At 39.7% G+C, this 24,848-nt stretch overlaps 4 protein-coding genes across 4 annotated transcripts; 3 read left to right on the top strand and 1 right to left on the bottom strand.

Annotated features, from left to right (window-relative positions):
- The first annotated feature begins 796 nt into the window (after window positions 1–796).
- sike1 (suppressor of IKBKE 1) lies at window positions 797–3,897 on the top strand. The gene is made up of 5 exons (XM_034196318.1): window positions 797–1,242; window positions 1,724–1,829; window positions 1,926–2,068; window positions 2,181–2,294; window positions 2,900–3,897. The coding sequence occupies exons 1-5, from the start codon at window positions 1,084–1,086 to the stop codon at window positions 3,047–3,049; spliced, it is 672 nt and encodes a 223-aa protein (XP_034052209.1). The 5' UTR covers window positions 797–1,083; the 3' UTR covers window positions 3,050–3,897.
- A 304-nt stretch (window positions 3,898–4,201) lies between these two features.
- On the top strand, window positions 4,202–6,000 carry micos10 (mitochondrial contact site and cristae organizing system subunit 10). The gene is made up of 4 exons (XM_034196411.1): window positions 4,202–4,339; window positions 5,206–5,253; window positions 5,585–5,691; window positions 5,806–6,000. The coding sequence occupies exons 1-4, from the start codon at window positions 4,276–4,278 to the stop codon at window positions 5,812–5,814; spliced, it is 228 nt and encodes a 75-aa protein (XP_034052302.1). The 5' UTR covers window positions 4,202–4,275; the 3' UTR covers window positions 5,815–6,000.
- A 1,398-nt stretch (window positions 6,001–7,398) lies between these two features.
- On the top strand, window positions 7,399–14,165 carry htr6 (5-hydroxytryptamine (serotonin) receptor 6). The gene is made up of 3 exons (XM_034196423.1): window positions 7,399–9,013; window positions 10,921–11,055; window positions 12,321–14,165. The coding sequence occupies exons 1-3, from the start codon at window positions 8,120–8,122 to the stop codon at window positions 12,675–12,677; spliced, it is 1,386 nt and encodes a 461-aa protein (XP_034052314.1). The 5' UTR covers window positions 7,399–8,119; the 3' UTR covers window positions 12,678–14,165.
- Window positions 12,745–24,138, bottom strand: tmco4 (transmembrane and coiled-coil domains 4). The gene is given in 15 exon segments (XM_034196421.1): window positions 12,745–13,910; window positions 15,584–15,701; window positions 15,874–15,991; window positions 16,736–16,820; window positions 17,149–17,285; window positions 17,797–17,961; window positions 19,381–19,500; window positions 19,760–19,841; window positions 19,843–19,904; window positions 20,131–20,228; window positions 21,556–21,685; window positions 21,797–21,824; window positions 22,224–22,398; window positions 23,206–23,356; window positions 24,027–24,138. Coding segments are annotated over 15 exon segments (1,977 nt in total). The 5' UTR covers window positions 24,070–24,138; the 3' UTR covers window positions 12,745–13,445.
- Between the last annotated feature and the right edge of the window lie 710 nt (window positions 24,139–24,848).

Here is a 24,848-nt window from a genome sequence, read left to right on the forward strand (position 1 = left end):
TATTGCGGCTATTATTATTATTATTATTAATGTTTTTGTTGTTCTGTGGTATTATGTTTTTTTTGTAATGGGATTTAAATCTCAATGTGAATTCCTGAATACATAAAGTATACTTTATTTTGTTGTTACCAGGATCGTATTTTTGAGAGGCAGGCAAGATAGCAAAAGCATCAACAAAGTCATGGATAAAAAGTGAGGTACCATTCATTATGACACAATGGCACGTACACAGCAATGGAAAGTTAAAAAACAACCACACATTTAACACATTATGAATGTTTTCACCGTGGACATATTGGTGTACATTAGGAATACAATTAATGCTTTTGTAAATGCACACTTTTGTCTGCAGGCAGTTTTTAAAGTTCATTGGTTTCAATTGAAATATTTTAAAGCCTCAATTTCATACATTTCTACTCATTTTAGTCTGGATTTTTACAAAGTTACCTGGGTATTCATTCAAGATTCAAAGATGTATTGTCATGTCATATACACAACTACGGTATAGTTATGCAATGAATGAAAAACTTAGGTCACAGTTTTACTCAACAGTGCAATTACAAGACATACATTTTTATAAGAATTTCTAAAAAATTAAATAAAATGCGTCCCCTCCTGTACAGCATCATTGTTTTTTCACTTTTTATTTGAATCATAACCATGATTTTTCACAGGTCAAAGGTTCACAGATAAATCTGCCAGTTTTAACTGTTTCAAACCGCCATTTAATCTGTCCAGTAGATGGCGGTATCTATCCTGAAGTTGGTTTCCTTTTATATAAAGCGAAGAAGACGAGGCGGACGTGACGTTTTGTCCAGTTTCACACGGAAACGGCGCACTTGACAACAACACAGAAAGACCACTTTTTATTTGTTATACTGTACTTAATCTGTATTCCGACAAATATTAACGAAGGCCCGCAATAGCTTGTACACGTCGCTATAAAGGCATTGCAGCTGCCGCGGCTAGTTAAGGCTAGATAGCAACCAAAGCTAACACTGCGAAGTATTTCAATCCCTCTTGCAGTGTCGAGTAGCTTGTTTACGTTGCACACAGGAGCTGTCAGTTTGTCAGTTTCCAGAAATGGCCTGCACTTTGGAGAAAGTGTTGGGGGATGCCCGGACACTTCTCGAGAGGCTGAAAGAGCACGACACGGCCGCTGAGGGGCTGATAGAGCAGTCTGGGGCCTTAAACCAGAGAGTGCAGGGCATGAAAGAGGTGGGAAATGCCATTCCAGACAAGGTAAGGACGATTATTTCCACAATCAGAGTTCAATCAAGTGCTGCACTGCTCAGTGGCAAACACACAGCAGTGGTGCAACAGAAACTCTTGATCTCCAACTGTATCACTTACCCATTCATTCTAGAAAACATTAATACAATATAACTAACAGCCCACAATTTCACAAATGCTTCTTCTGATAATGTTAAACAATCATAAAAGTATCTCTTGATGAAATACATTGCTCATTGTTGGGCAATTTTGTTGCCCAGTTTACCACACCATACATTTTTCAAAAAGCTTTATCATAAATGTTTTGTATATGTGTATGACTGCCTCCTATGGAGCATTTCACTAGTACCAATGCACCTTATCATACTGTATTTTTAAGAATTAAATCCTTTTGTAATTTGTTTTTGAGTTTATATTTTCCTCTATCTCACAACAAATTATAACAAAGCAACACATCTTTCTGTTCTTCATCATTCCTCTCTCCTCTTAGCATACAGAAGACGCTTCTGAGATTCAGGAGCTGACAAAATACAAGCCTCATGTCCTTCTGTCTCAGGAAAACACTCAAATCAAGGACCTGCAGCAGGAGAATAAAGGTTAAAAAAATATATACCAAAATACACTTCATCCTGTTCATTTTTTAGCTATTGTTTTGATATCTTTGCTAAAAATCTTCTGGACTTTCCCTGCAGAACTATGGTTATCTCTTGAAGAACACCAGTACGCACTAGAGTTGATCATGGGTCGTTACCGCAAGCAGATGCTCCAGCTGATGATGGCCAGGAAGGAGCTGGACACCAAACCTGTGCTCAACCTCCACGAGAACCACGCTAAGGTACCCTTGCTGTTTTCGAATGTTCTCATTTGGTTAGGAATCTAAATGGATGGACTAAATCTAAAGTTGTACTAAAACTGGTAAAACAATTAGTTTTTGGTCTGTTCTCCAGGAAGTGCAGAACCAGGTGGAGCGGATATGCGAGATGGGTCAGGTGATGAGAAAAGCGGTGCAGGTGGACGATCAGCACTACTGCTCTGTTCGAGAGAGGCTCGCTCAACTAGAGGTAAGTGCTTCTGTAAAATCAGGAACAACTTAACATGATATTTTGTATGGGGACGTTTAGCTAGAAATACACACTGATACTGTCTCTGTGTTGCTTACCATGGCAAGGATGTTGCTCTACTTTCCTGGTTGGCTCTGGAGAGTGGTTGCACAATTGTGACCACTTAAGACTTCATTTATTTTTGTGTCAAGACCTTTATATATACAGTCTATGGTCAATACCCATTTCATTATGTGTGTTGTAGTGCTGCTGAAGCGGTAGTTAGTATCTTTCTACTGCATTCCTGCAGCCATGCATATTCTGGGCAACATTGATTGTCAAACTTCATCTTTACAAAGCTCTGCTAAGTGCATTACAAAGATTCGCTCTTCTCTATATACGTTAACGTTAAATGTTTCCACTTTGTAGCAGGTTTTAGCTAGCTAACATTGTTGCTTCGGAGCAGTAACATTTTCCGTGTTGGCGTAGGTGACTCTGAAGCTAAGCAGCATGTAAAGTCTAGGGCTATAAACTAATCATATTACTTGATTTGATTGTTTGTTTACCTCTCAATAATTCCATCTGGACATTTTCCCATAAATCTGTGGTTACTCTGTCTCCTTCAGATTGAGAACAAAGAGCTTCGAGATCTCATGACCTTCAGCAAGAGCTTTGTGAAGACAACGAAAGAAGAAAACAGCCAGCCGCCACCACCACCAGCAGCAGCGGTAGCAGAAGAAGAAGAAGAAAAGTCCTCTCAACCAGAGTCTGACTAGTGACCAGAGCAGCTTCAGTGTGAACTGTGGGTGGGGCAAGTGCTTCAGGACAAGGAGACAGGGTGGATGATCTATTGACTGTGTTCACTACATTATTTTTTTACATAGGATGGAATGCAGCATATTTTTTGTAGCGGAGTCCACTTAAACACAACATCCTGGCTATCAGGTGCACTTACATGGTGGTACCAGGACAATAGCTATTGGTGTCATATGTACAGTATGTGTGTTATCACTTACAAGTATTCAATTGTGGCTAGCCTAAGATTCACGTTTAGGGGAATAAAGTCAGTAAAAGGGGATTTATTTTGTTTTTGGCCAAAGATATATTTACTCCTCAAGGACACCGTTTCTACCTCTTTGGTGCCCCTTTGCTGTTCTCACACAATCACGATGTGTAAATACTCATAACCAGCCCTCATATGAGTCCACTTGAAGTCCATAAAGAAGCCAACTTGTAGTGTTCACTATTTTAAAAGGCTGTGCTTCAAAATCACTCTGCCAACCAGTGAGTTTTGGCTTTTTCACACGGTTTGCCTGCTGAGAAGTGAATCATTTGTATGTGATTGTTTATCATTTAATGAATTGAATACGTCTGTTTGTAGAATTCATATATAAGGTGGCCCAGCTGATGGCTCATCATTATTTATGGTAACAATCTTAAAACTTGCCAAGTTTTTGTGTAATGGATATCAAATATTTGTGCACTTTTTGTGTCAGTAATTGTGTATTGTCATCTCAGGAAATCAGTGTTAATAACGTGAACATGCTGTAATGACTTCATGACAGTGTACTGATCTGTGTCAAATTATATTTCATTCAGAAAATAAAAGATATTGTTTTTGTGATTTTGTTGTTGTTGCCATAACATAGAAATGACTGTGAATTATCTTTCTATTCGTTACCGCAAGGTGGCGACATCCAGCCGCTTTAGTTTTAAAGTCATCGCGAGGTTTGCAAGATGGTGTAATGGTGCGTTCACGTATATACATAAACGAACTTTAGCCTTTTAAAGGGTGTTTTTTCCCCTCACATATTTCATCAACAACATCAAGCCGGTGAATAACATTTTTATTTCCCACTTTGACGGATAAGGCCTAACAATGCATGCATTTAATCACGTTTTCCCATCGTTAAAATAATAGGAAAACCCATATTTCCAATAGCACTTGAATGTATCACCAGAGCTGCATTTGACACTTGAAAGGAGCTAGCTACTGTGCAGCATGTCTGAGAAGGAGCTGGGGAAAAAGTGGGACCGATGCCTGGCAGACGGTGCCATTAAACTCGGTAAATATCTCAGAGTATTCCCCTTTTAACTACACTGTATGTCCCGGATTTAAGACCAAATAAGCTACAGTTATTACTGTAGTCCACTACTGTCATTGACTGGGCGAGAGGCTAACTACTAGCTACTAGTAGAGGGCTTGTAAAGGACACCCGAGTGACCATATCGATTTATTTATTTTATAGACACAATTAGACTTAATTATTTAGTTTCATTAGAGTTTACCATACGGTTAGTCGTAATTTCTTTGGTTTCACTTATTTGTTGTTAGAAAGAAGTAGGAGCGCCATTCAGAAAGTGATAACTTGATGCTTTCTTGTGCATTTCATTACGCAATGTTAATATAACCTTAAACAATTACGTTTTACGATGTAACAGTTCCCACTCCTGAATTCGGCATACATATAAAACATGTATTGTAATACCATGTACATTTTGTAAAATGTTTTAGGTAATAGCTCCCTTTAGAAATTGCGTCAGGGAGTGGGATGACATATAACAGATATATGAACGGAGTTTTGGCACTGAACGGTGTAGTCTTCGATACAGTGAGAGGAAACGTCACCCTAGTTTCAGACACAGATATGGGGGAAATACTCTGACGTCACTTCCCGCCATCCTACTGTCAGAATGAGATTGACATTTTATCCACATAGGCTATTTGTAAAAAGGTATTGCGTTACAAAGCAACAAAGCTTGTGTCATGGCTACATGAAAAATATAGAATACATTATGTAAATGTCCATAAGTCCGAGTCAGAATGAGTCAGCATGCACGCAATAGATAAATACAGATGCGTTTTAATTGAACAGTCAAAGTTACATTGTCTTCCTTCCATGTCATAACTGTTTCCCCCCCTCCTTTTCAGGCACTGGTCTGGGGTTAGGAATCGTCTTTTCTGTTCTCTTCTTTAAACGTAAGTATTTCAAAAATAATTGTTGCTGTATCTTGAAGCTTTAATCAAGCTCAAAAGACTAAAGGTCCACCTTTTTCGCTTGCACCTTGGCCATCAAACAAAAAAACATGGGTGTTTTAAACCTGACTAAAACATATTGTAAAGGGATTCAGCTAATTAAAACTAATGCACCAGCACTTACAGTGGGTTGGCTTATTTCAAGTAAATGTACCTATATGTTTGTATCTTCATGGACACTTAAATGAACGCTAAATGAAAAAGGTAATAATCTATGGTATGTTTTTCATACCACTGTGCTTGGGAAGGGATAAAGTATCGGTTTCTTTTGTAGGGCACACCTGGCCCATTTCATTTGGCTCAGGAACAGGACTCGGCATGGCATATGCCAACTGTCAGAATGACCTGCGGTCATTTTATATGCTGCACAGCAGCGAAAAGGTTTGTATGGTCTAAAAATACACATCTTTCCTTAATTAACTCTACTATCAATACACTGTGTCATTGTTTATGCCAATCAAGGCTTATGTGGCTGTTTTCTGTTTTCTTTAACAGGAGCAGTAGCTGTATGTCATCGAGGGATTTTGTTTTGTTTGGACCTTATTGTTTTGTTTGAGAGTCACCATTTGCACTGTTCTACACTAAGATCCTTGTCTTTCTGTTGAACGATCCGTCCCAGTATGTATGATGTGTATGTGCCTGATCAGGACAGTCTGAGTATGTTTAATAAAAGAATAATAACCACAAAAATGATGCCCTGCTGATTCATGTTTTTCTCCGATGGTTGATTTTGGGTGAAACCCATTTAAAAATCCCATTCAACTAAGTTAAAAAAACAAACATAGTAACATAATGTACTATAACAAGATTTTATACACATTAAATGCAGCTTTGAAAATATGTGTTTTCCGTTTTATTTCCGAATGCTAGTGGGAGTATTTTCTGAGGAAAGTGGGGATAGCGATGCAAATGCTGTCCCAGAAGGTGGTGGGTGAGATGGGGTCAGAAGGTTGGCAGCAGTCGCTCTGATGTGACAGATGACAGGGGCGAAGCGACGGAGGAAATTAGTCAGTGCTGAGGGGGCACGGAAATTGGAGAGCTTTGTATTTTATGTTTTAGTATTTGACACGGCTATTGAAAGGCTGATGCGCACATGGTTTTACCCAATCAATTGCTTTTATTTTATGATAATTTCTATTCATGTGCTCCTGCTGGGAATTGAATCATTATTTGGATTGAGAATGATGTAGGAACAAGGTGAAGTGTCTGTTGTTTTCTGAGTTGTTAGAACACAGGAGTGTGAATTTGTTAACCAACGGTAATTATGAGTCACTGAAAAATATTTCATGAACAGTTGATAAACGGGCACCTGGCCACAGTGAACGCAAAAAGACGAAACAATGGAAACAAAGTTTGACATAATCTTGCAAATTAAGTGCAATTATAATATGCAAAATAATTGATTGCATAAGTATTTGACATTGGCAAGGACGATAGTGCTAAAAAGCCTAATTGTGATTCAATCTTGTGAATTATTAAAATGAGACACTACATGTGAAAACATCTGATTTCTAGAACATTTTATTCCTAAAAACATGGCAAACTGTCGACAGTATTTTCTGATTCATCAAGTGATCCAAAAAGACATTAAAACAATCTTAATGTTATATTATGTTCATGTTCCTGACTGCATTCTATTTTCACATGTCTGGCCCGGTAATGTATGCAAATTGGCACATTTTAAGGTAAAGCCTCATTTTCATATTTAATCATAACATTTCAGAAAACTTACAATACTCAGAAAAATTGTCTTAATAATCAATTTGGGAAGTTTAGTGGGGATATCTATTAGTTAATGGAGTAGTCTACACTTAATATGTCTATAAATTGTACCAATTAAAACAAAAGCAGTAAGAATGCAACATTTCAGAGAAATTCTACCTTTGTAGAAATAAGCCAGTAAAGCCTGACAAAGCTGTCATGTTAGTTGTACCTTAGTAGACAAAAACACCATTACCAAACATGGAAAAAAGACCCACTACACCAATTCCTATGTTTAATAATGATCATTTCTTGGCTGTGATGTGCATGGTTATGCATTAACAGCTCCATGCTTTGACACGCTCCTTCTCAAAAGCTGTGCGCTCAGGCTGGCAGGCGCGCTGGAGTGGCCGACACAGGGATTATCTGGAGCGAGGAATATAAAGGAAGCGGTACAAGGACTATGATACCTGTAGAGCACTTATGAACAGAGCCTGGCTTGCAAATGACCGCTGCACAGTTTTGTCTCTGTTCCCGCTCCCACCAGGCTGTCTCCAAGAATAAAAGGACTTGTGGAAGGCAGCAGAGCTCCGGCTTAGCGAAGGTCTTGCGGAAGCTTTACAATCCCTCTTCTATAGGCAAGAATGTAATTCTGAGAATTGGTCCTTGCTCTTTTCATCTTCAATAGTTCCTCTCACCGGCACAGCTCTCTTATGCCTTATCTCTCTGTGTGCCCTCCTCCAATGCCTGTCATCAGTGTGACATGCTGCTTCGAAACCCTCTGTAAGCCATCGAATGGCTCATTCTGCCTCTTAGCTGTGGATGAGGCAGGGACATGCTGGCCAGGATGGAGAGATAAGTGAAACTGTGATACTAGTGGCAGTGGAAGTAAGCCCACGGCCCCTGGATGTATTCCTGGCAAACAGAGATGGAGATATTTACCAATGGACAAGGAAATGGTTTGAAGGCATCTCAACACAAGACCTCAATGGCTTCTGTTTCTTCAAGAATGAACCTTTTGACGCAAAGGAGAACTGGTTAAGGTTCGTGGCATATAGTGGCGCTTGAAAGGGAACTTCCAGGAGTTAGTTCATTGCCAACCCTTACCATGGCTGACTCTCACTACAACAGCAGCGTTACCACCACCAGTGCTTGGAACATCACCGGCAGCGGCCCCTGGTTGTTGGCCTTCATGCTGACCGTCATCATCCTCATGACCATCTGCGGTAACATTTTGCTGATCGCAGTGGTGTTCGCCCATCGCTCTTTGCGTTGCACCTCGAACTGCTTCCTTGTTTCTCTGTTCCTGTCCGACCTCATGGTGGCACTGGTGGTCATGCCCCCCGCCATGCTGAACGTCCTGTGCGGTTCCTGGGTGCTCTGGCCTGCCTTTTGCCCGATTTGGCTCTGCTTTGACGTCATGTGCTGCAGCGCATCCATCCTCAACCTTTGCGTGATCAGCCTGGATCGCTACATCTTTATCATCTCGCCACTGCGCTACAAGCAGAGGATGACCCCACCTCGGGCCTTGCTCTTGGTAGGAGCTGCATGGGGGTTGGCGGCGTTGGCCTCCTTCCTGCCCATTGAGATGAAATGGCACAGCTTGGGCCATGGGAGCGGACACTTGCCAGCTCCTGGGGTCAGCAGTAGCAACATGAGTTCTTACTCTGACACCTTGTACCCTTCATCCTACTTTCAACTGTCACCGTCTGGAGGCCTTTCCTTCCAGTGCCGCCTGCAGGTCACCCTGCCCTTTGCCTTTGTGGGGTCTGTACTCACCTTCTTTTTGCCCTCCAGTGCCATTTGCTTCACTTACTGTCAGATCCTTCTAGTAGCGCGGAGGCAGGCAAAGAGGGTTGCCGCATTGAGCCACCCGCCGCATCCGCATCCCTCTCTAGGGGAACCTTTCAGGTCTCCTTCACCTGGGGTTGATGGAGGGAACGCTCAGCACGACGGGGATGACTGCAGTCACCAGGAACCTCCAGTGTCACAAAATGTACCGGTAAGAAAAATGAGATACCAAACAGTTAAACAAACCAGCCAGGGCAGTGATTAGTGTGTGACCAGAATTATGAATACAATCCTCAACACTCTCTGAGAAAACTCAAGTACCTGTTCATCATCATCGCCTTCCAGATTTCTGCCTCCTGCTTCATCAAAAGAACATAACAAACAATAGTAGACTGGCCTTTAAGCAGTCCGTGATGAGAGTAGGAGATGAAAAGGTGGATTCTGTGAGGAGCAGATGGCACAAAGATAATAGGCAAATTACGGTTCTCCAACTCTTCTCAATCTTATCTTTTCCTTGACATTTAAGGTTTGACATAATACTATCCATGCCATTTCCTTAAAATGCCAATTATACTGATGAAATCCACTGCTTGGTTCAATATCATCTAAGTGCAGCAATTATAAACCTGGAAATGTTATGATTATGCATGCTTCAAATGTGGAAGAAAACACTTCAGGGACGCTCTTTGAAAGCTGTTTTTTGCCAGCCCTTAGTAAACGCACTTGACTTTCCAGAGTTGCTTGATTTAAAAATTACCTGGGAATCATTTGAAAGTATATCTGAAATTAAGAATGACTTGGCCAAAACCTTTTGTGTGTTTCGTACAAACTACATTGTGTTTAACATGGTTGAGGTTAACTGTCAATACAAAGAAGCTATTTAGTAATAAATGAGTCAGTTGAAATGGCAAATATCCTAACCTATTCATCTTTGTCAGGCTGTAAAAAGAATCAGAAGAGATACGCTCAACGTAAGTCAATGTCGAAGAGATAAAAAAGGCTTTTTTTCTCTTCCTTTATTAAAATGAAGAAAATAAATCCGGTGAAAGGGAAGTGGTGTCAAACCGGTGCCAAAGTCTTAGAGAGAAAAGTACAGACGGTGTGTCAGATGTGCTGCCCCCGTCTGCAAGGATCACAGCCACACAGTCTGTCACATTTGCCTGCATACAAAACATACACACACACATACAAGTTCTCATATCCTCGGATTCATTTTGACACCTTGACTTTTAGCATCCTGATTTTTCCCAATCAAATCATTCTTTCGTTCATTAAAAATATTCTTTATCAGGCTTTACAACTCTTCATTAAAGACGGGGTTTCAAACCTTTTGTAATGCACCATTCCATCAATAGGACATTTATATTCTAGACATGTTGTGCATTATGTTATAGGCTACATGTTTCCCCAAAGATTAGGCCTGACATATTTGGTATTTTTTGGTATTTCCAATGTCCACTCAAACTTTAAATGGGCCCTAGTATGCTTTTTGGGGTTTTCCCTTTCCTGTAGTGTGTTATATAGGTTTTTGTCAATGTAATTAGTCTGCAAAGGCTAAAATCCCAAAGTTCACACCAGAGGGAGTTTCTCACCCACACACTCCCCCCTGCCTGAAACACCTCGAAAGGACTCCTTTGTTTACTTATAACACTTCTATAGGCTAGCGCACCAAATCATTGTACGTGAAAGGCTAAGGGGCATCTTTAAGCGTTTGACCAATCCCAACAGAGCCAGGGCTCTCCTTTCTGACGAACTGCTAAATGTAACTCTAACTTGAGCAGAAGCCTCTTGCTTCCTTCCGCAGAGATACGGTTGGAGGGTGTAGTTCGGTAGAAAAGCAAATAGTTCTTACATCAAACTGATCACAAAAAGCTCTGCGAATTAACTTCAGTAACTGGGTCAGGATTTCTGGAAAGTGGCATTACTGTTTAGTTTTCAATAGATTATTTTTTCTACAACATAACAAGCCGTGCCATCTAGTTCCATTATATAAGAGAGAAGGCAGACATGTCTACTAGGGGTATTTTCAACACTCCACTGCCTAAATCAAACAATCCAGATCGATAAGTATCACTATAGGTAAGAGAAAAACATGTATTTTGGATTTTCTGTCCACAGCCGTCAGTGAACAGTGAGCGGCGTCTGGCCCACAGGCAGGGTCGGAGGGCACTGAAGGCGAGTCTGACACTGGGAGTTCTTCTTGGACTCTTCTTCAGCGCTTGGCTTCCATTTTTCATCACCAACATGGCACAGGTCAGTCGAAGATCCAGACACCAACTCTACCTCAGATATGACACAAAAATTCAGTCAGTAAATATGAAAAATACACTGGTAACAGGAAGTTGGCGGCAATGTAAGATATACGATCAGATTAGTTGGAAGTTGGAATAGCCTTCACCTAGGCCTATATCGTGCGCAGACAAGTGTTCAATCTTCATTCTAAAGATATTCCACAATCACTATTTAAATAATCTGGAGTTTGTTTAGCTGTTCTATTCTACATATCTGAGTCATTTAGTGTTTCTTTTGTAAGCTTTCACAAATGTATGTGTGGTGGCACCACAACGGTGTGAAACAAATGCAAAAGGAAGAAAGATGAACGAGAAGAAAACACACTTGGATACCAGACTATTTTTGTATTGGCGTCATAGCCTTGCCAAGCAATCCAACAAGGAAATAGATTGGCATTTCAGCTTCGTGCAGCTGACTCATTCCCAAACCCAGATAACAACACAGCACAGCACCATTTATTTTTAAGTTGTTGATTTTGATTAGATTCACTCATTAGTCAGCGGACAAACTTTGGAGGCCATTGAAAAAACGACGGCGGGATGAAATCAATGTCGAAAAACAGCTTAATCTAAATTGGTAATGACACTTGTCCTGTTTTTCAAGCTTTCAATGATCCAGTCATTTGGATTTCCCATCTGTGCCCTCTCGCTTATCCCCTGCATAACATAGAGCACAGAGACTTGACTGTGTCTGCGCTCTCCTTCCTTTTCACACTCAATGTGGTGTGTGAAACGCACCCCTCCTTTCCGTCCTATTCCCACCGCCTCCCCGTCTCATCTTGATAGTATTGGAAGCTCTCCTCTAACAGCTGTCTCCTCCTTCACTGTCCTTCTCTAAATCTAGTTGCAATGTTCAAGATCAGTGTTTTTTCCCAGGCAGAAGCAAATGTATTTACAAGTTCTACTCGAGGAAAATTAGATGTTTATCAAGAAGAGGAATGATTGACAGCACATATATATGTGATTAGCAGGGGAAAAATCTGTGTTCTTCTTGTTCTGCTATTCGAGTTTCCTATAGAGGCAAAATGCACAAGGAAAATTGAATAAATAAAATATTTGAAATATATTTATTTCAGAGCTGCCTTTTCTCTATTGCCTTTTAAGCAATACTCTTTTGTTGGTTAGATTTGTTATTTATTTATTTCTCTACCCAATTTCTTAATCTTCCGATTTATTTCTGTATTTATGAGTATTATCGTAAACTAACCCCCCCCCCCTCTTCATCAGGCAGTGTGTGAGTGTGTCCCCCTGGCGCTTTTCGACGCCATCACCTGGCTGGGTTACTGCAACAGCACGATGAACCCCATCATCTACCCGCTCTTCATGAGAGACTTCAAGCGGGCTCTGGGGAGGCTGCTGCCCTGCTGTTCCTCTCAGTCGCCCCGAAGACCCTCGCCAGCGCTCTCCCTGTCTCTCCGCAACTCAGGAGAGCCCATGATCGCCAGCGACCCGCCCTCCCCTCTGCCCTCTGACCCCATGATCCCCCCCGCCACCGCCACTGATGCCGTCAACCTGCTGGATGCTGAGCACGCTGGCATCGAGCAGCCTCTGCTTCTGCCCAATCAGGTGGACACCCTGGACTGAATATGTGAATGCTAATATTTTGTGGCAGGAGAGACTCAAAGTGTGAGTTAAAAGACTTAGGAAGAAATAAGATCACTTTTTTATTTTCACAGAAAATGTCTAGACAAATTCACTAGTTCAATTAAATATGGTTGAAGAACTTGATGTAGGTGCATTTTGTAAAATAAAATAAAAATTCAGGGAATATTTTCCAGTCAGATCAGTGCCAAGTATATACACAATACAATCCTGAGGCTCTATGGAAAGGAGCACTTGCTTCAAGGGCAAGGGTAGAACAGAGAGAAAAAAAAGGCTTGAAGAATACACATTCACTGAATTACTCACCGCCTTATGGAAATTAAATTACTGTGATAATATCCATAGCAACCGGGCCACAGATGATAATTAGATAGACGAGAGGAATAGAGGTATCACCTATTTTGTAGCATTCTCTTAAAAAAACCCTGTGAAAACACAGAACAAGTATTTGATCTCACAGTTAGATAGAAATAAATTATGTCACTATTAACAGCTTGTATAAAATGTACTTCATAAAACATTTTTTTTAATTAAACTAATAGTAAGTCCAACATTTTGTACTTAAAGTTTAACAAAGGGGGTTTTCACTCAAGCCTTCCATATGCGTGCATTGACTCTCTAGCTATTCTTGGCATGTCAGTGTGTTGAGAATGGGATGAATATTTTCTCCAATAAAGCTTTGATGCTAAAAAAAACAACTTGAGAAGATGAGATTTTTACAAGGAAGCAGCCGATCCACAAACATGCTCTTTACAAGTCTGGCTGCCTTTGTTTATGTGTGTGCTCTGTAGTCCAGTGTGTATCATCCCAGCTCCATGACACATGTTCATTATCCTCCGCGGCGTCCAAAGGGGCATTGAGAGCAGACCCTTTGTCGCCCTCAGTTGCATTTTCCTCTGAGGTAAGCGGTAAATTGTTCCTGTCTGATTCCGTTTCATTTAATGAGTCCAGCAGGTCTGAAATATCAGGGATATCCCACCCGTCACCCAGTTCCTCTGTCACGTCTCCACTTTTTTCTGCACAGGTCTCCTCAGCTTGTTTTTGTGTGTCTTTTGTCTTTGTGTCAAGGGTTTGGTCAGGGATTACCACTGTCCCGTTTGTAATTATTACAGACTGAGGAAGAGCAAAGGAGGCTCCAGGCACTTCTTTGGTGGGAACTCCTACCGCCACTAAGATGGTGTCCATATGACGCATGTAGTCCAAGTGGCCTTTCACCTGGGAAGAAGGAACATGGTGTTACTGTCTCTGACTAAAAGGAGGACAATATAGAGTGGTGCAGTGATGACGTATTTTTGGAAGTTAACTCTGAAATAAGCATCGCAAGGGCTCCCTAAACAAAAACCGCTGGAATTATTTTGAGGTATTGCGGAAAAAAAGTTCTTACATGTTTGTTACAGCAGAATAATCTTCTCATATTAACACCACTTTATGATGAAATGTAAATGTGGGTTACTTCAAACAGTAGATTAAGTAAATAGCTAAAGTTAGACTATTAGCAAACTATATCAGGGTTGCATGGCTGCACATTAGAACCGCTAAGCTAAAGGTGGCTAATGTTTGTGTGCTGACATTTATGGCGCATTTCCATTGCAGGTCTCCCTTGAAAAAGAGATCAATGATTGTATTGTCATACTGATATTCTGTACAAACTGTGAAGACCGCTGAGACAAATGTAACGTTTGTGATATTGGGCTATATAAATAAACATTGATTGATTGATTGATTGATTGAAGGGATACACCTGGATAAATAAAGGTTTGAAATGAAATGAACCAAAAACGGGCCGCGCACGGCACGCTTAAACCGCGCTGTAGTGGAAATGCGCCATTAGTAGTCTAATTAACTCACTTGTTTTTCTGACTCAGATGTGTCTTATTTTAAGCTTGTGTTAACTGCAGATTTATTTCAAGACATTTAATCAACATCATGTTAAAAAAACGAATTTCCGGGTTTTAGGACTCATTCCTGCACCACTCTATTTCTTTGTAAATTATAGTGTACATTTAATTTTGTTCTTATTTCTCATAATTTATTTTATTGAATTGTATATTATAGAAATAAAACCTGTCATTTTAGGACCATTTGATCCCAATTATATAATGACAGTATAAAAGAGCAATTCACTTCTAATTCTTATGAATATTAATTTTAACTCTTGAATTGGAATGTGCATTTTTTTTAACATATCCTGAACAATTTAAGAATAAATAAAACCACAGCTTTGGGCTCTCTTTACAAAAGTGTGTGCAAAGCCCAAGTCTTGTAATGCTAAGGAAACCCCTGCTGTTTATTCCAGCATCAAATTGACTTAAAGCTTGGTGAATTTCTTACCTATAGAAAAATGTTAGCACAACATGCAATTTCAGGGCAGCGGAAATGATGGAGGTCACGTCCATATCTCATAAAATAAGTCGAAAATGTGTTTATGGTGACACGCCTTTACCAAGGGAAATATTGTATGGTGCTTCAGATTTGTCAAGCATCTTTTTACCACACTTTTTCAAATGTTTGGTTAATTAGAGGTTAAACCTCAGATGTTTTGTAAAGCATTGACATGTTGAAGTTTCATGTGGAATCTTGAGGATTTACAGGTTGGCAGAAAGGCATTGCTGTAAACTGAAACAAACCAGCAGGGGCCTTATTTTGTTCCTTTCTTTTCTTCTTACTGTCTCTTTTGAAGTGCTAAATAATATACAATTCATAATACTTCAAATGTAATTTAATGTAATAATATTTCACCAATAGAAATGGTTATGGAACCCTTGTGTCTTATTACATTTTCAATTTTGATTAGTGTCAATTGTTTTTTTTAAGGGGAAATCCTTGAGATGTACTTCAAAAAATTATTCATTTAGTGGAGCCTCATTTCAATATAAGCTCAGACTTACCATGGAGGAAAGATCCACATTAATTATGCGCCGATCCTTGATGTTGATTGGCTGTAGCCCGGCAACAGACAGTTGTGCAGATGAACTTCGGTACAGGAACCCCAGGAGCCAGTCCCCTCTGAAAGGCGGATTGTCCAGAATGTCATTTATTCATGAAATACTAAAATCACAAAGACTGTAGTTTCTGAATCTTAAATATACTTAACGAGTAGACCAACACTACGAAGCAACTGGAAGCTTTTACTTTTACCTTCATGATTGCTGAAGGATAGAGCTTTTTTTTTAATTACCTGCAGTAGCCGTTCACTATTCTTCCAGCTACGACCCTCGTGATTCTCTCCCAGGCCTTTTCAGAGCCGTCCACAGGAGCCCCCAAGAGGACTACATCCTCCACTACCCCTTCACTTCCTGAGGAAACACAACACAGGGCTTAACTGGTCTGTCAGAACACAGAAAAAGAGAAAAATTAAATTATTATATATACACATTTAAATGTGTAGATTTAGGACAGACCCCGTAGGCAAAAAGTAGATGTTTCAAAAGAATCAGAATCAGGTTTATAGTAGTAGTTTCATACATCAAGGAATTTGCTTTGGTGTATAATGGTGTATACATGAACACAATTAGAGGAATTCAGTAGTAAAAAAGGAGCAGATGTATAACGGTTTTAAAATCTATTTTAGAAACTGGGGTTAGCCCATGATATTAGTCAAATAAAATGGTCTTGTTATTTCTAAATGCTCAAAATCATAGGGGTCCACAAGGCACGGTGGAAAATACATTTTATATTATTATTTGTGGTATTATTTTTTAAAGTAAAGCAATAAGGAAATATATGTGCAAGACATTAGAAATAAACAAATGTGCAAAATTAGCTTACATCTTTTTAACATAAAGCATAGTTCAATGAGTGGGCAATTAATACACATTTTTGGTGTGTTTTTCTCGTATGTATTCCTTTCTGAAGTCTGTTTATTTCTGATTTAATCTTTTCTGTAAATGAACACAAATGATACTCTGCTTGAACACAAAAGAAGGATAACATTGTTTTTAAGAACAACTTGGTAGACAGTTAGTGCAAGGAAATGTGGATGTGCATCTATTTTCAATGCATAATGAAAATATGGATTATGCACAGAATGTAGTTTATACCTTGGTCATTGGCAAGCTCCTGTAGACAGTAGTAGATAACTCTGGCCCCGAGACTGAAGCCTATCAGGCTGACAGGCCGCTTCCCCTTCAAAAACAGAACAGAGGAGAGACGAACAATATTGAAGTAGCTTTCGTTCGCTGCTTTCTGCTTTCGTTTTTTACTGAACAGAGGCATTATTCTGAGCATAAAGTCCTATTTCAGGTTAATAACTATAGCATTTCATATAGCATATCACATTTTCTTTTTTTCTAGTATTCTAGTCAATCAAAAGAACAACCAACATCATGGTTGAATATGAGCTAGTACAATTATAATGTGAACACATATAACCCTTATATAGTGACAGCTGACACAATACTGTGGTGCATTATGGTAAGAAGTGTCCAAACAGAGTTTAAGAGTACTGTGATACCTGCTGTCTGCTCCTCAGAACCTGCGCCAGGTGTTTCCCCACCTCAGCCGAGCGGTTCAGACACACACACCAGGGGTGGTCGATGACGCTGGCTGCTGCCAGCAGAGACGCCGGCCACGTCAGAGCCGCCACAATGCCTGGACACATATTAACAAGCAAGACAACAAGAAGCTAGATAAGAACAATGGCTAGATACGATAACCAGGACTGTTTAACAGCAACCAATAGCATTCATTTTTGCCATCACATATTTACAACAGTGAATTAGTACTATGCTAGAGAGAAAAAAAGGAATTCCCGCAAATAAAGTTGTGAATTTAGGAGACAAGACCTTGGATGTTCTCTGAGATACTTACTACAACAATAACATATATTTGCTAGAAAAACTCGATTAGGTCATCAACGGCCTCTGTGGTGTGATGATTGTGTTATCTCAGAGAACATCCAACTTTTGGGGATTTTAAATGTATGACTTTAACTCTGACTATTTCCCTCTTTCCCCGACTAAATATACAATGGCTCTAATACACTGTCACACAAGTGTGAAGTAGAGAACAGAACGTATTTGACCACAAGCTCAAACACTCCTGTTCCAAACGCAGATCCTCTGAATAGTCTAAATGCGTCCTGCTCGACCCGTCCTCCTACCTGAGAGCACGGTGTACTTGAGCGCCTCCTGGGCCACCATGCTGACCAGCCCGTCCAGCAGAGAGGCCATGGCTGAGCCCAGATCCCTGAGGAAGCGGGACTCCCACACCAGGCAGTACTGCTCCCCGCACTCCCCCAGGCTGCACCATGGGGCCTGGAACGAACCTGGAAGACAGGATTTTATGTCAGGAAACGACTAAGTAGCACTTTAAGTGAAGTGTTTTTTTTTTACCATTGTCAGTGAAGGAGGTACTAAGCTTGTATTTCATAGCGGGGGACGAGAGATGTAGCATTTTATGTAAAAAGCATAAATTGAGTGGTTTATTTGCATAATCTCTTGGACATTGGTATAGAACATATTTTAGAACATTATATATATAGAAATTGTATTCATTGGGATAAACACCTTGAGATGCACCATCTCGTTTTCAAGGGGGTCCCGAAAACATTACTGTATGTGCAGAACTGTGGCCCAGATAAAAAGAATTATTTTAGTTTCTCTTGATATTTGTATTCTTCCTCGTTTTTTGCCAAAACACTGTTCGATTTAAATTGTCACCCAAACTTTTCAAAACATTACAAAAAATTCAGGATTCATTTCAGTTTTAAATGAACATATTGAATATTCTACTTATTTTTAAAGGTTAAATATGTTATCAAAAACACTTTTTTGTCAAATGTAGCTGATACGGGATAAAGGTTTACTGGCAGTCAGTTCTGTGTGCACTCTGAAAAAAATACATCTGGTGTTGATATCCAGCCATGGCTATGTAAATAGACTGCCAGGTCAAGGGAAAGGGCATGGATGTATAAAGAGAAAGGTTGGAGCAAGGGAAAAGCAATGATGGGAGGTGGGTATTTACTTTATTGTCATTTTGAATTTGAAAGCCTTGCATGTTATGGCACAGAGCTACCTGGCTAATCTTCTCTGTACCAGCCTGTAGCCTGAGGTCCGGTGATAAGACCTGTTGGCTGGTCCCCGGTCATGGCTGAAGACCAGGGTTGGTATGAGCATTTGCTGTTTAGGTCTATAACCTTTGGGGATTATATACCTGAGGAACAAATATATTCACTTCTCATATTTAATTAATCTCTGCAGACTTTTTTCTACTGTTGCCCTTTTCATAAACATTTGTTACTTTTATTTGTTTAAAGTGCTCTTTAGCGTACTATAACCATTGTTTTTAGCGCTGCTGTTTTATGTGTTATTTATATTTGATTACTCTCTTTTTTTTTTATTACTTTAGTTGTTAAAAGCATTATCTTGCACACTTTTTATGATAGTGTGCAAGTTTCTATCGCTAAGTTTCTATCGCTAAGTTTCTATCGCTAAGTTTCATGTTATTCCTATTCCTACTGTGATTTTGTGTTTTATTGCGCTCCTGCTTTCTTAAATGCGTCTTTTGTTTTGTCAAGCACTTTGTAAAGGAAGTAATGAAGTGCTTTACAAATCAAGTTATTTTTATTTCTTAATAGAGGTCAAATATTATTATTATTATTAAAAAAAGTATTTACCCATATCAACCTAACCTGAACAATGGACATTGCAAGTGGTTATAGTGACAGTGGAAGCCATGTACTTACTGTATTTGCCACTGCAGAGCCAACCTGTCACTGCGATGGTCAGGTGAAGTTGCTTCCCTGAGCGCAGCGGCAGGAACTCAAACTCCTCAATCGCCCCGACACACTTATTCATCTTATAGCCTGGAGAAATAACGTATGAAAATGAAACAATAGCAGAAATCAAGAAGAAGAAGATTAGAAAGAGACTGAGAAACATCTGTCTAGGGGATACAGGTGAAATGCAGCCTCTTTGCTAACCCTAGTATACTCACACCAATATCTAATAATGTGCATTGTCCCTATTACATTTATTAAAACGATGTGAAATGGGAATACCACAAATGTGTATTTTCCAAGTTCAGTCAAAATTCAAACGTATTCCTGCACACGAAGCTCTTACCAGTCAATCCAGCTCCCGCTGCTCCAAACAGAGAGGCCATGATTGCTATGCCAGTGGCTGAGCCCAGAGCAGCAGCCCCCCCCCGCCCCCAGCACAGCACCGGCCCCCACTGCCACCAAGGGGGCTGCCAGCCCACCTGTCACACCTGGCAGAGGCACAAAGAGGGTAGTCAGTCAGTACAGAAGAAATAAGCCAGGATCCTTTTTTTAGAAAAGTCTACAGAGGGAAAATACAACTCCTGAAAGAGAGTGGTGATGGAAATGGAATCCACATGCATTATTATGATCAAATATCAGTGGATTAGGTTATCCACATAAGATACTTGATTGTTTCAGATGTCCATTTAAAGCATTTGAGGCAGGAATAATCACCAATCACAGTTCCTCCGCCCACAGTAGCTAGTCCAATCAGGAGGTAGCGTCGTAACCTTCTCCCTCTTTCTCTCCTCAGCCGCCGAGAGGACTCCTCCCTGAAGGAAGCAGATCATCTGCATTAGTTTAAATATTATTGGGCTCAATAAATACAAATGTCAAATGACTCTTGTAGTGGGTAACGCGACCTTTTGAAAACAGTGCACTGCTTGTTTATGCCACATAAGCATTTCATTGTATCATTTTGGATAAATGGGCTAATAGTTTTGTTTACACCCTCTGAAACACACCGAGTTTGGAAAAAAGGTTAAATCAGAAGATATTATAAAGTAGTATTTGAGATTAATTTATATTAAGTGTACACATCATTCATCGCAGAATGAAATCTCATCTGTTTTGACTGCACTTAGGCCAATAATGAAAACGATTGTCATTTCTGTATGTAGCACTTAAAGGTGGGGTAGGTAAGTTTGAGAAACCGGCTCGAGATACACTTTTTGTTATATTCCATGGAATGCTCTTAACATCCCGATAGCAATGAATATCTTAAGTGCTTTGACAAAAAATCCATACAAAAATTTCATCTGTGGAACCCGTAATACTGTAAAAAGTACAACCAATCCGTTTAGCCGGCCCGGCTAAACGGATTGGATTGCCGCCCTGTCTGTCAGCCTTCCATCTCGTGCACGCACAAATATATCTCGTGCCCTCATTGGGCGTGCCGTCATTGGGCGTGCATTGCAGCAATACTTCAATGACTCGCCAGCAACAGGCGGCCACTTTCACCAGTCTGCTGACGTCATGTGCGCGTTCATGTGTGTTGGAGGAGGTGCTCTGTAAGGAAGTCTGAAGGAAGGGGCGGATTCTTTTCGGCTGTGTACTTTCAAATTTTAGTGCACTCGAGCCGGTTTCTGAAACTTACCTACCCCACCTTTAAGGTGTGGCTCGTTTAAAGAGAATTCTTGTTGTAAGTAATTCAAGTAATTAATAGTGATTTTAGCCATTAGACATGCAATTTAATTTCAATATATATTTTTACAAGACTAAAATAATAAGTTGTTAGTTATATAATTCCAGTTATGTATGAATATGAGTCTTATTTTGAAGGTTGCGTTCTGAAGTCTTGTTGTGACACGAGTAAGAGTGACAGCATTAAGAAAGTAGCAAGCACGGACAATGTAATGCTCCAGTAAAAGGTTGATACTGTAATATGGTAATTAAGAAACCTGAAGACTTCCACCTTTTCATTGCATGCAGCAAATTAGGTATTGTTGTTTTGTTTTATTTAACTTTTATCTACTTTAGTAAAACATCCAGTGCATGCAATTGTTTATGAATCATGGTCCTATGTTTCTCTCGTTTATACTGCATGTTAAACCTAACAACTGCCACAATCATACATCCTTCAATCCAAACATAACTTACTCGCTCTCCTCCCCCCCTTCCCTCAGCTTTTCTCCCAGTGTTTCCTCGAACTCCTCCAGCTGCTTTGTGAAGACTCGCAGCAGAGAGCCGACATGGCGGATGAGAACCCTCGATCTGGCATCGTACTTGCCTGAGTGAGAAGGTAACAGAGCATGAACGTTATCAAATATCTTTCATAACTTTAATCAGTTTGCACCGTGTAATATTAATTACAACTATTAATTCATCAAAGCATTCTTACCATCTTTGACAGAAAAAGAGACCAGATCCTGTAAGAAAAAAGAAAAGCGGGTTATAATGTGATGTCGAAATATAGACAAAAATGTATAGAATACAATTGAATTTATGTTGTTATAAATAAAGCAAGAAGATCTGTTAGCATGATAAGTTGAGAAACAGGACTATCAAAATAATGTTATATCAAATAACTGTTTCATGATACACATTCATTATAGATGAAATCAATTGTTCATCCAGTTCTTTATACTGTAATTATTATTTTAAAATGCATACATCTTTGACTCAGTATCACTGTAGTTCAATTATACATTTAAATCTCATCTGCTCTATGGCACACATTTACAGACAACAACCTATTCTAAATCCAATTTCCAACAAGTTGCAATACATTTAAAAATCATTGACTCCTCAATTTAAGTGCCAATCACATGTATGATGGGAGTGGCCCCAGAAGCCAGCAGAGGTTCGGCCTGTAAGGTGGAGAGGAAGGTGTCGGAGCCTTCAAAGCCCAGGCCCGACAGGAAAGCCCCCATCACCGGCATCACCGACTCATCCAGGTCCAGCCAGCGGACCAGGCCCTGCAGATGCTGCTCCCTGAACGCACTGAGAAAGAAACATCATTCAGTTTGGTTAACATTTTTCATTTCTACAAACAAATTATTAAAAGGCCAGTTGTCATGATATTCTGGAGGTTTAATCTGCCTACTGCTGCTATTTTTTTTTTAAATGTCAACAATACAAATGTATGTGGGTCACTTCTTAAAGAGTGGGTGTGAATCACTCCATTTATTTGTACATGTTGTAGGCAAAGTTATAAAGTAACACTATTATTGCTACTTTTGTAATTATTATTACTCTAATTAGTATGTTTTTGTATTCATAAATTAGATTCTGTATTTTAATGCATTTATTTGTTTATTATTTTTTAAAGAGCGTTCTCCTTGTGTCTTTTTAAATTATTACCACAAAGGGTTGTCAACTTTGGAACACATTACCCTCTAATATGAAATTCATTCCAGATATAAAATCCTTTAACACGAGCCGTACCTATTTTTAACACATGTACTTTAAGAACCAATGTGTATTAGTGTAGACGTGCATTGTTGTAATTATGGTGTGTGTAATGTGTATTGTATTGTATTTCCATATTTGAAGTGTATTCTCGATCTATGATACCGAACTGTGTATATTATAACAACGCTGTAGCCTATATGTAAATACCGAACTAGGGTTGGAAATGAGCTGCAATGGATCTATGTAAAATAGCTTCGTCCCTATCAAACAAAACAGATCCAAATTCAAATTCAAATTAGAGGAATATTGATGGTAGGCTTTTAGGTAGGGGTTTTATTGATTTTACAAGGAAGGACACAACATCTTATGATGACTGTATCCTCATGGCTCTGTTACCTGTTCTCAGGTCCAGTGAACAGATGACCCAGAGACACAGCACACAGGGCAGCATAGGCGAAGCGGCCCTGCTCACTCAGCTGTCTGCTAATGATATCCTCGGGCCTGGGGTCACGTGGGGCATCGTGTGTTGCTCCTGCCCCTCCTGGGTCTGAAGTGATAAATGGACAAGGCTTAATTATTAACTTCAAGGTAGTAGTTTGATTCACATCCAAGAATGAAACCAAAAACAAGTAAGTGACATATCAAAAACACATGAAGTCAACACCTAAAAAAGTATGCTTTTGAGAGTAAACAGACAATGTGTAGGAATATTTGAAATGCTGTTAGGTGGACCACCTGCATGCCGAATTTATAAGAAGACCCCAATGATTGGTGTGAGGGCTTTTGACAGGCAAAATAATATGTTTATGTCACTTAATAGAGATTTAGCATTGAACTGAACAGTTTTAAAACGTGGTTTGGTTTGAAGTTTTGTTCAATTCCTGCGAATAGCTACACGGAACTATAGATTTAGTTTCTGTGACATCGTTTATCTGAGGAAATGGACTGAATTAAACATATAGAGAGTGCGTAGTGTGACCAATATGTTTAAAAAAAAATCTTCTTAGATATATTTAAAAAGTAAACGTGTAACTTAAACCAGTGCATGTCAACAACACTTGGGTTAGCTGCTAAACACAGCTGGCTGGGAGTGACTGCTGCCTGGGCTGTTAACTTTGGTAGCTAACGGTCCACCGGTAACTTTGATAATGTCGTAAATGTAATAATGTTAGCTACTGCCGTACTGTGGAAAATAACAAATTAATTGTATTTGGTACCTGGAGTAAAATTCTGATCCGTACTGCTCTGTTTTTCCTCCATGGCTACAGATATCTCCACTCTGCACACTAAACTTTCGATGCGTTCACGTGCTCCTCCTGGGCTCTGACATCTGACAATTACATGTGAAACGGCCCCACAGTCTATAAACTACGTAACTTCCTAAAACGTGTAGCATATATATCTGTTACCGACCTTCTATAGCACCGTATAAAAAATACAGCGTCCTGTGTTACACCACAAACTGTATTGGGACATTCACATGGCTGTTCACGGATTTATATTAATAATTTCGAGTGTCCTTGAAGGCATCATTTGTTTGCAACTTTTAAGTGACGCAACGTCCACGTACACCTATAATGGGGCAGAGCAGGGGTCTGTTCACGACTGACACGTTTAAAAGGGTTTTGTCAGAGAAAATTATATTATATTGATGCATTACACCACTTTAAATCAGGAAAAGATGCAACGAGGGTCTGCTTTATACAGAACCTACTGTGCATTTACAGTCTATGGATGACATGACACACCATCCAACATCAGTGCTAGCTAGTACAGCTGATGGCCAGTAGATGTCAGTGTTACATTTATTTTCTCGCCACATTGCCTATTTGCAGTTCTGCCTTCACCACAACCCTGATCATACCAATTATATTGTTGGTCACTTTCATAATAAACTTATACTTTTTTATAATGAAGATTACCCTGAAATGTGGCAGAATTCCCTATTGAGTTGAATAGCAAAGCAGAAATATGCTTTTTTCATGGCCATTACACACATTCTTCAATTTGTCCAGTTATTCCAAGGTCCATGTATGGCT

The sequence above is a fragment of the Gymnodraco acuticeps genome, unplaced genomic scaffold (assembly GCF_902827175.1).
Source record: "Gymnodraco acuticeps unplaced genomic scaffold, fGymAcu1.1, whole genome shotgun sequence".
Lineage (NCBI taxonomy): Eukaryota > Metazoa > Chordata > Actinopteri > Perciformes > Bathydraconidae > Gymnodraco > Gymnodraco acuticeps.